General features: G+C 39.6%; 2 protein-coding genes across 2 annotated transcripts; one reads left to right on the forward strand and one right to left on the reverse strand.

Annotated features, from left to right (window-relative positions):
• The first annotated feature begins 1,314 nt into the window (after window positions 1-1,314).
• ube2b (ubiquitin-conjugating enzyme E2B (RAD6 homolog)) lies at window positions 1,315-9,384 on the forward strand. The gene is made up of 6 exons (XM_026328996.2): window positions 1,315-1,481; window positions 4,443-4,523; window positions 5,286-5,311; window positions 6,473-6,562; window positions 7,045-7,133; window positions 7,574-9,384. The coding sequence occupies exons 1-6, from the start codon at window positions 1,438-1,440 to the stop codon at window positions 7,700-7,702; spliced, it is 459 nt and encodes a 152-aa protein (XP_026184781.1). The 5' UTR covers window positions 1,315-1,437; the 3' UTR covers window positions 7,703-9,384.
• Window positions 9,385-9,708: 324 nt separating this feature from the next.
• Window positions 9,709-11,559, reverse strand: cdkn2aipnl (CDKN2A interacting protein N-terminal like). Its single transcript, XM_026328772.1, has 3 exons — window positions 11,323-11,559; window positions 10,130-10,235; window positions 9,709-10,045 (listed from the first exon to the last, which is right to left on the reverse strand). The coding sequence occupies exons 1-3, from the start codon at window positions 11,532-11,534 to the stop codon at window positions 10,037-10,039; spliced, it is 327 nt and encodes a 108-aa protein (XP_026184557.1). The 5' UTR covers window positions 11,535-11,559; the 3' UTR covers window positions 9,709-10,036.
• Window positions 11,560-11,816: the final 257 nt, after the last annotated feature.

Here is an 11,816-nt window from a genome sequence, read left to right on the forward strand (position 1 = left end):
TAAACCAAGAACAGAGATTAACAAAAGTACCTGTCACTATTAAGGAAGTCCTGTCCTTGAAATGTTTTTTCTCTGACGCAAGACCTAAATATATGTTACAGGTGTTGCAGCATAACAACAACCAGTACTTGATTTAAAAGTGAGTCCATATTTTGACTGACTGGATGTTAATCACCATGCAGGCAGAGTGCATTAGCTACAGGTGGATTATAAAGATTTAAGGTAAGACACTTACTGCTGAGTAGATTATTATACTGCTGCACATTCATCTTTATTTTCACCTGTCAACTGTTCAGAAGTCACGACAGACTTCATCTTCTTTAACAACTTTCCTCTGCCCATATCAAGAGACAGATAACATAAATGATAGTGTTATCCTATCCTCTTTGGTCATCTATGGACTCGTAAACTTAAGAAACCATGACATCACTGAATGGTAATTAAGTGCCATGTCTAAATTAGGTATTAATACTTAGGCTATAGCTCTCTTTATGTGTGTGATAGATCAAATCTGAAGCTCATAGACACAGTGTAGTGAGTTTTGACAATATTATAGAAATTACACAGCCTACTGGAAACACCGGAGATTAAAGATAGACTTTCAATATGAACCTTATCACCAATCCAGTGGCTCATATGGTCAGGCATCCCATAATCCCAAGAATTTGTTTGAATTGACCATGATATTAACATTTTGCTTTTGAATACTTAAAGAAATCATATTTGGAAATCACATTTCTTGACCTTGATTCTGATATGAGTGAACAGTTTTGAATGTGCTAAATTACATCATATTCTGGGATGTGTCCTGTAGTATCTGTAACAGCAGGAAGGACTGTGGCACCATCTCCAGTGTGGTTTTCAACTAGTAGCAAAGTCCAGGTGCAACTTTGTCTTGGAATCTGTTCACAGCAGTGGGAGATCCTAAATAGTACCCTAGTATCAAACCTGTCATCACAGCCACACTGTAGAGCAATGTTACAATAGCCTCCTGGTATTAAAATACTTTGACACACAGTATCACAGAAATACTTTCAATCATAATTCAAATGAGAAGTTCAAAAATACAGTCTAAAGATATTTTCAGGACACATGATGACCACATGAAGGTTTAAATAAAGGATGATGAGAGAATAATTTATGTAAAAATAGGATATTGCCCAGCATTAAACACATTGATCACATGTGCCTCCTACCTTAAACCAACAGAAACACAGTGGGTTTGCCTTATAATAAACATTTCTTCACCGTGCTCGTCTCTGACGTGAAGGGGCGGGTCCTCTGTGACGTCACCATAAAACCGAGCCAGTTGTTTTGGGAGAAGAAGAAGAAAAGAGCTACAAGCGGAAGAAACACCGTTTTTGGTTTCGGGTACTATTCGGTTTATGATCCCGGTTTAGGGTTTGGGTGGTATTTTTTTTTTACACATTTTGAACAATGTCTACCCCGGCAAGGAGACGGCTAATGAGAGATTTTAAAAGGTACCGCGACATTTTCGTTTGTTGTGTTTGTGTGCAGCTAGCTTGTTAGCCGATGTAGCTCTCGGTGGCTAGTTAGCTTAGCATTAGCTGGCTACCGGTGCAAATCATCCGGTATCCGTTATAAAACAGACTTAGACTGGAGTTACTGTGAAATTAACCCGTTAATACCAATGCTTTGTCTCACTACCCGGCGCCTATAGGGTTGACAAAGGACACATGGCATGCTTTAGGTGTAATATGATGACTCCCGAAGAATGCAGCGTTGGTGTTTGTATTTTTACCGGCCAGTTTGTTTGTTTGCTGCGGTAATTAGTCCCAGTCCAGCCTGGCTGAGGTCACCTGAGATAGATAAAATTTAGCTGAACCTTGTGGCAATTCAGCAAACCCACTGTCTTGGCTTCAATGCCCCAATTTAGAAGATACATGTGACCAGCAGGCAAACATTTTGGTTTCAGGGTGACTTACAGGTGTTTGTTAATCCTTAGGCTTGATAAATATGAGACTGCCACCTCTTCCTAGAGCTTTTTTTGATTTAGATTACTATTTGTGTCAGGTAAGCAGTTCCTACACCCTTGTTGTGTAAATAATAATCAGACCGGTGTTTGGGTTTCCAGGGAGAGTCACACCTGGCAAATGGCTGCTTATAAATACCTGCTATCCCCAATCTGTTGTCTTGCTCCATATGGCATCCATTCACACATATCTGTCAGAGGGAAAAGAGATGCTAAGCTATTCTACTGAGAACAGCCGCTGAGGCAGGGCGGATAAGGTGTCACTGTAACTCTACTCTGCTGAGCCAGTGCCCAGGTGGGAAAACATAACACTGAGGCGAGGAAAATACAATGGCACATTCCTGGATCAGCCTGTGTGTCTGGCAGATTGAACGTTGTATAGTATTATGTAAATGCTATTCTTTTAATCTATAACTCAGATTATTTGCAATGCTTTGGCTCTGTGCTGTGGATGTGAAATGACACACTGGTGTCAGTCTCCTTTTTAATTATATTCTTTAACGCATTACTTTCATTTCTTCTCTAGTCTATTTTTAGAACAAATGATGTGAAAGCAGCAACATTACAATACACATTAGTACCTTCACTTTATTTTTACGAATCTCTACTGAACCTCAGAATATTTTAGTGAGGCTTTAGCGTGAGTGAAAACTTATAGCTACATTTTCACAGTTGTAAAGTTATTTTAGGCTGTGTACCGACTCTAAACTGGATCATTTGTAGCAGACCTTAGTCAAAAGTTGTATATCTAGTTGAGTTACTGAATTGACTTCATGATATGAATGGTTTCCTAACTACATTGTTTCTGTTATGTTATTAACAACAAGTAGTAGTGGAGCATCCCTCCACCAGAGAGCCCAGGCACATTAAAGTAAATGAGGTTAATTGCAGTGGGTCTGTCTGCACCTTGGGCCTCAAACATGGATCTGCAGTCACACACAGACACACAAATCAGCCTACCTTGGTTTATAGCTCTATGGGCTTATTAAACTGGCTTTTATACTGGGTGTGGGATTGCGGACCTGACTGGTCTGGGTTGATTCCACACTTGCCTTACATGCATTGCTGATCTGAAGCAAGACCTTTGATGTGATACAATAATCTACCCTCAGTTTCATCAAGAATACCAGCAGAGTAAATTGAGCTGCGTACACACTACCTGTATTTGTCATGTGGGCCCAGTCCACCAGAAACCTGTTTCATAGCCTACCTACACTGATCTATATGTTAACAAACCAGAAATGAATTTAAAATGTTGACCTGTGACATCTGTGTGTTTTTCACTTGCTGCTAGGCAGTTGTTGCTTTGGCATTTCACACTCCCCTTAACAGATCACCAGCCAGTCAAATAGCTCTGGGCATATCTTTTGTGGGACTGGAACAATTATTGTCATTAAATCCATGTTTGAGTTTGAGTCTCTGATGAATCTACTGATGAATTTTTGCTAAGAAATTAGGGGCCAAATACCTAGGACCTGTTTATAGACTTTATTGTTTGAAAACCTCAAGGTTCTCCAATCCTTTGAAAGTGTAGGAATTAAATAGACAGAAAATTATCACCTATGTTGATAATTGATTAATTGTTACAGCTTTTAATTGTTCAAAATTAGCAGGTACCGGGGGGGTTTTGTTCCTTGTCTGAAAAATTTACGGGCTTTGGATTGTTGGTCTTACAAAACAAGTCATATGGAGTCACTGCCATTTTATCAACTGAATTATGGATCTTATAATTGAAAAAACAAACTAACTAATGAAGCATATTCATAAAAATCAATTTAATTACTATTCCTATAGATTTCATGCTGTTTGAGTTGTTTCTTGTCTGATGCTGCTCTTGATCACTTGTAAGTTGGTGTGTTTATTGCACACACACTGCTACAGATGATAAATAACAGCCCAGGAAAAGCATAACAAACATTTATTGATAGAAAAATGTCCAGAATTCCCTTCTTTGTCTTACCCAGGTATGAAGATGTTTGTGATAATGGTAGTCTGGACTGTCATCACTATATCATGGGGAAGGTTGACTCAGTGGTACCAGCAGTGCTTCAGATGAGTGGTAATGGTGTAGCTTATGTTAACTGACATGAGACAGGAGGATCTGCCATGTGCATTTGATCCTGCAAGCCCAGCTGGCTACTGGAGTCATGTTGATACAACAGTTTACACTTCAATAGATAATTATCCTGCAGTCAAGGTGTTAATTAAAATCCTCTTGCTCGCTCCCCTCTGTTTTTTTTTTTTGTATCCTTTTGTTTCATCTGTTCTCCATTTTTTTTTATTTTTGTTTCCCTTTTTTTTGGTTTGGTTTGTTCTCTTTGTTCTTTTTTCCTGCTCTTTTCTTTTTGTCAGCCTCTCTCTGTGCCCTTCATGTTGTTTGTGTCTTCCCATGTCTGCCCCTGTCATACTTCTAATCATGTCTTTCTCTCTTGCTCTGTGTCTTACCCAGGCTTCAAGAAGATCCTCCCACCGGTGTGAGCGGAGCACCATCAGAGAACAACATCATGCTTTGGAATGCTGTTATTTTTGGGTGAGTCATTTTCCAAATCCAACTCCACCCTGCTGTCTTTACTGTGCCGCTGTGATTGTGACCCCCTCCCCACACACACATGCACATACATGCACACACGCACTTGCCCACCCACAAATATTTCTGATTACGGCCATGAGTGTAGCACAGCATGTAGTGACTCAGTGGGTGTTTGATGGAAGAAAGGGCTGAGAGACACTGCTGTGGCTACAGTTGATAGGAAAAGGATGGAGGAATGGATGAAGACCAAATCAAGAGAGTTACTTTTCCACGATCTATTGTCTGTTCATGCATAATTTAAAGTGCAGTTGAAATGAGACTGAATCATGACCAAGCAAACAGGAACACGGACTGAGATGTGCTGGTAATATGAAATGAAAAAATCAATACAAGAAGTAATAAAACTCCAAGAAAACAAGCAAATTGAGTAGCCGGCATTATTTTATAACTTCACAGACCACAACAAAAAAAACAAACCAGAAAATAACCGATGGGTTTAAAATAAAAATAGACTTGCTTTTATTATCTTACCTAATTCCAAGTGGAAGCTGCCTGAAATGTAAAACATGAAAGCAGCTGTTTAATTGGTCCCTTTACACAGATTGAGTATAAAAAGACTCTGGTATCTGGGTAGTGCAAACCCTTGCAGCACCATATACAGTAATGGTTATGTTTTATGCAAACCAAAGCCTTGTTACTTGTTAGTAGCAATTTCCAAATTAGAATCTGGAAAAAACCTATTTCTGTCTCTGCCTTTTGCAGGCCGGTTGGAACACCATTTGAAGATGGTAAGTTCTCCATTTTGATTTATCTTATCCATAAAGTTCACCGTAAAGCGCTCCTTCCTTGGGAACACATTTATCCAGCTCAGGATTTGATTTGAGGTTCTGCTACACTGTTATTGTTGCAGAGGTGTATTATTCAATCCATCTGTCACAGCTTTGTGCACAGTGTGCGGTAAAAATATCAGCGTTAAGTCTGTGAGCGATAATGGGGTTTACACCCCCAGCAACTGTGATTTGATGTTCATCAAATCACACACACGCAGGAACATGACCAGCGTGTATATATATTTTCATTAAAGTGCTAAAGAGATTTTTTTTAAAAAAAAAAAGTAATTTCGCTATGCAATAAGAATGTGACTGTAACTAAATTAACTTCGAGTGCATTTTGTAACCTCTGACATATTTTGTGGCTTTACACAAAAACATCAGATTTTTTTTTTAATTTGAGTTTTTATACATATCCCCCTGTGCATCAAAACAGTGATAATGAGGTTGGCTGATACAATTAACATCATCACAGCTATTAATACGGACATTTTCGGCCATTAGCAGATATTCAGCTGGTAAGGGTCATCATGACATACAAGTCCAGTTTATATAACACATCCATGAACACAACAGGATGCAGCCTGGTTTAAAATCCCATAATTCAGTTGTAGAACAGTCATAATTGCATTGTATCATGCTATTTCTACAGTATTCTGTTACATGCATGTCCATTTTATTAAGGTTTACTTTCTGTATTCATGGCACCTCTTGGCATTTGATTGACCCGCATCAGTCCTGGCAGTAAACCCCTCCCAGCAGGAGCTGGGAGGGGTTTACTGCCAAACTTTTCTGCTTGTAATTAGGACTGAAGTCAGGCATGAGAAATGCTGACTCAGGGTTTATTGTTTTCTCTTGCGACTCAGCTCCCTCCTGTTATTCTTTTAGCCTGCAGCGTTGCCGTCTCTGCCTCAGTGAAGGATTAGCTGCTCTTTCTGTTCGAGCCGGCGGTATTTTTAGTAACGTAATTGTTTCTCTCGTTTCCGTGTCCACCTCGATTTTTCACATCTGTGTTCTCCTCACAAAATGACTTGTGTGCAGCCCTGAACACACCGTCTCCCTCTCTCTGTCCCGCTCTCTGCGTCACACCCTCTTCCTGCCCCCTCTCTGTCTCCACAGGAACGTTTAAGCTTCTGATAGAGTTTTCAGAGGAGTACCCAAATAAACCTCCCACAGTTCGGTTTGTCTCCAGAATGTTTCACCCAAATGGTAAGCAATACAGCTGCCCATGCACACTCAAACATACACATTTTTACTGATTTGAACCAGATCTTTATAAATGGGATCTTCTTTAATACTAACTTTAATCATAACTGATGTCTGTAGTTTAGCAGTTCTTTTGGTGCAGCTGTTTTTGCACATTTTATGGCTCCATGGTCTCAGATTTCCTCTTCCCTTCACATTCAAGCAGTTTCCTCCCATTCATCCCCTCTCCCAGTTCATAATAAAACAGATTAAACAGGTTCAATCAGAAAGGTTTGCACTGAAGGCCAAACAAATACATCTTTTGTATCAGCAGCATGGTTGCCTGCATGTCTCTACCTTGGATTGAGTTAGTTAGATCATAGGTTCTTCTTATTTCCTGACGACTTGACATATTGTTTTTCAGTGATTCTGGTACAGACACAATATAATTTGTGTGGTTATGTTGGTGTTTTGTCTGCAGCTTGAATGTGTTGTGTGTTTTCCAGTTTATGCAGATGGCAGTATATGTTTAGACATCCTTCAGAATCGCTGGAGCCCCACTTATGATGTATCGTCCATACTCACCTCCATCCAGGTTGGTTGGTTTGACACAGATCAGCACTGACATGGCCCATCTGGCATATGTTGTTATTTCTCTTTATTTGCACTGCACTTCCCTGAATTAATGTCATCTATCATTGTGTGGAAATACAGACGGCATTATCTGCACTTCAACACAATTCACAGATAAAACCTAGCATAATGTTCCTCTGCAACCCAGATTTATAGAACGGGTGCTGGGGAATCCTGAATTTTGATGTGGGAATTTTGGATGCAGTCACTTTTCAGTGCACTTCAGCATCTTAGTGTTTAAATAAAGAAATCTAATGCTCTATTTGTGTAAAAAAACGGTTCAGTGCAACATTTTTCTGTTTCAAAAGGAGAGAAAAGCATCGGTATGAAGTGATATTCCTGAAAAATACTCGCACGGCTCTGTATGCCCTCAAAACATGTGTGTTTGTGTATTTTCCACAGTCACTGCTGGACGAGCCAAACCCCAACAGCCCGGCCAACAGCCAGGCTGCACAGCTCTATCAGGAAAACAAGAGGGAGTACGAGAAGAGGGTGACTGCCATCGTGGAGCAGAGCTGGGTGGACGTCTGAGCTTCTCTCACAGTCTGCTCTTTCATCACCCTCGCTTCATCATCCTACTACTTCTGTCATTTTTACCTCATCAAGAAAACAAAAAAACAGCAAATATATCAGAAGAACTCAAGTGCCACCCTGAAAAAAGGAAATAGAAAAACATCCAGAGAACAACCAAACCAGAATGGACATAAGCCTGCTTGCCAATTCATCTGTGGAAAATGATGGAGGGAAATCAATCGTATATGTTTCTTGTCCTTTATTTTACTTTTGTTATTGCATGATGTGAAATAAGTTATTGCTAACAGAATTTGTAATATATATTTGTTTTTTCAGTTGGATTGATGCTGGTAGTGTCAGATTTTTACATATTTTTCATTTCTTTGGAAATTTTCCCTTTTTTTTTTTTTGTAACGTCTGCTGGTGTGCACAACTTGGCTGTTTGGAAAGGGCAGCTTGATGACCAAATCGGCACATTTTAACAGTCATGCAAGAATCCAGAAAACACCTTTTCAGAGTTGTTCTTCAAATTGGCCACAGATGCAGCTGATAAAGAACAACTCCTGAGCTCCTCCAGTAATCTGTGTTATTTTAAGACACTGTAGGTTTGGGCTCACAGACGTCACAGGCAGCAACTGCGACAAGTCTCCCTTCCACTGATGAATCATGACTCCCTGGCCAGCCAGCTCTGAATAATTTCTGCTCCACAGTAGACGATGATAGATGTCAGAGAGGGAGTGTTATTAGAAAAGTAAATATTAACACTTGAACAGGGCAGGATAAGAGTGGAGAACGGGGTCGGGTGATATGTGGGAATCACAGCTAAGGAAATATTGTATTTATTTTGCTTGTGCTTCATCTCATGCTTCTTCCTTGTTTCAGTGTCATTCTTTCATGTTTATCAAAATCCATTAAATGGTGGCACTGCATTATTTCCATTATGTGGTTAACAGGAGTGAACGTAGAAATCTGTGAAGGTTACAAACAACTGGAATCAAGAGAAATCGATTAAAAAAATACTTGACATTTTGCATGTACTTCCACATCATGTTCTTTTCTGCTCATTTCATTATAACACATCTTTGTTAGTTGTCAGTAACATTCATAGGAGTTTCATTGTTCTCTGCTCCCTCTCCTGACAGCTCCTCCTAGGCCTGTGCCCACATGGTTTTCTAATTTCACCTTCCACAGTAAATTACTTTCAAATGTCTAGTTGCCTGTGACACGACAGCCTGAATGCAGTCAGTGCTTTTGTTCCCCGTCTTCAAATGACACAGCTGACATATTCCTTAACAAGCAGATAAAAGCAGCGCTGCCCAGTGCACGTACGCTTTCACTGTAAATGAGGGCCGTTAATTAGAGGATTGAGAGGAGACCACACTGTTTCAACAGTGAGATCAACTGTTCCCCAAAGGCTTAAGTTGTTTTCATGCCTGCATTTTTTTAATGTGACACCCAATTTGAAAACACTTGAGTATAATCACTTAACCCTGCCCAATTCCAGCTAATTAATCAGTGTAAGCCAGTCATCATCAAATGGAGTTCCTCTTTTCTGAGACAAAGGTCATATTGTGGCTAGTGACTTATTTCACCTACTAAGCATAAGGGATATGTTATAAAATTTTGTGAATTAAACAAAAAATGTATACTTATAACAATATGCTGTATAAACATAATAAAACACATTTTTCAGACTTTGAGACAGGTGTTGCTCTTGGCTTTGGTCCTGATGATGTTTAAATTGTATTTTCCTATTTTGGTCCTTCATCAGCTCAGCAGTAACATCCTAATAATAGTCTGCTAGTTCAGAGAGTTGTTTTTTCTTCATAATCAGCTGAAAAGTGTGCAGTGATCCACGGCTTTAGGATTGTACAGCTTTTAAAATTCTATCTCTGGAACTCAACATCCTTATTTTTGATCCACAACTTTTTTTCTTCTTTCAGTCACTACTTGCTTGAGGTTTGTGTGGTGGTGTCAGTGTCAGTCTACATTATTCTTTAAGGGAAAAGACAAATACAATCCTATGACAAAAAAACAGCACTTTATTCTTTAGAACAAAGACACCGTGTCAACTTACATGTGAATTTATAAAAACAGCACTAAAAACCAGTGAGTAAAAAAATGTAAAGCTAAAAACAATGTCACAGTCACTGAACAACTAAAATGTTAAAAATCTGACAAATTAAATCTTTGTGCTTTTCATAAAAAACATTTCTGAGGTCATTCACATCCGCAACAAACAATGTAGGATAATAGAAGAACCACAGAAACGTGGTCTGACGTGCCTGACAAGCACAGCCTGTATGTAAAAAACAGCTGAGTCCCAGTCTTGATCCCATCCAACTGAGCCGGTCATCGACCCTGTGACAGGAGAGAGGAGTACATGAAGACTTTTCTGTGCCACTGTGTGTGTGTGTGTGTGTGTGTGTGTGTCTACAGACGCACCTGTTGCTTCTTAACAATCTCATCTCTTGTCTTGAAGACCGGTGCGTCCACCACCACGATGCCTTCAGCCATTTCCTTCACTTTCTCCAGGAGCTCTGTGCTGTACCTGCCGTCAGTGAAGACACAGGACGTCAGTGTGTAATAACCCTAATCAGCAGCCGTAATTAACATATGTGGTTCATATTTTGCAGTGTCGAGAAAACCAAGTGAGAATGTAAACATTGCTGAAGCTGTTGGAAATTGATAAACTGTAAGGATGTACTTTTTTTTGTCTTGATGGTTGTAAATAAAACATTCATCAGTTGCAGCCCTGCATCAACATAATCGTTTTAAATATGAAAAAGTAAGTGGAAATATTAAATCTGTATTTATGTTCCTACTATGAAAAATTAGTATTTTGGTATTTTTAATGGACTAATGATGCTACATTTAAATGAATTGGTATGGATATGTTTAAGGAAACCTCAAACTATTTTGTTATACTCAGTTTAATTCAGTTTATCTGTTAATTACCCTCCTTACCTTAAACAATATCTGATTCCACATAACTCCCAGTATCTGAAAACACACTTGCAATCTCCAAGAATCCACAAAGAGATGGGACACAAAGCATTTTGTTGTAAAGCTCCAGCAGACTGGAATAGTCTTCAGATCTATCACTTCTTACCACATCGTAACCTAATGGTATGGCCTGTTTGAATATTATGTTAACCTATAATACTAAACTGTAAACTCTGGGGTTGTTGAGTGAAAATAAGAGCAAAATGCTTGTTAAATGTCACTGTTAGCTGTTGTGTTTGTACTATATCTCTCTGTATTATGTTTGTATGTGTTTGTATTTCAGTGAATGTTCTTTGAAAAAGAGATGGCACATCTCAAGGGGCTATCCACAAATTAAATTATAACTTCTAACAGCTGTTATTTTATTAGCATTGGAAAACACTGATATCTGCCCCAGTCATCCTGTTATTGATTAGACACCTTTGGGTGTTTGTCACTTTGCGGACACAGGGGGCAGCAGCGAGCTACCGGTGAGCTGAGAGCGGGGGACACGAAGAAGACTCAAAAACATTCCTGAAGCCGGACTAAGGCGAGTTTAGTAAATAATCAGAAGTAATATCAGATTTTATACTTGACTTTTACTGGAGAACATGTCTGTACGGTTAAAAAAACAACAGCGTGTGTTTACGCACCGGCAGCCGAGGAAAACGTTGTTGGCCCAGACCATGGACAGGGCGAGCAGAGGGTCCAGCTGCTGGGACTTGTACTCGCTGATGTTCCGGAGGAGAAACTCCCGTCGGGCCTGCCATTGTTTCTCGCTCTCCCAGTAACCTCGAAACGTCTCCACCTGCTCGGCCAGAGCTCTGTTTTGTTGGATAAACTCCTCCACGTCCAGCGCAGACATTTTTGTCTTCTCTTCGAGTAGATGAAAGCTACTTCCGGTCGCCGGAGCTGTTTGTTTTTAGCGCAGCGCCACACAGCGGTGCGGCTGAGAACTGCACCTGCTCTGACACCCCGTCTGCACACAGGCTGCTCTGAAGTCCTGCACTCAGCATAGACACATAAATATTATATTATACAATGATTATTATCGATGTAGTGTAAAGTTTATTATTTCGCTATATGTTTGGGCACATTAATATGAAAATACAGTATATCTGAATATAATTATGCCCTAAAAACATGT

The sequence above is a fragment of the Mastacembelus armatus genome, chromosome 14 (genome assembly GCF_900324485.2).
Source record: "Mastacembelus armatus chromosome 14, fMasArm1.2, whole genome shotgun sequence".
Lineage (NCBI taxonomy): Eukaryota > Metazoa > Chordata > Actinopteri > Synbranchiformes > Mastacembelidae > Mastacembelus > Mastacembelus armatus.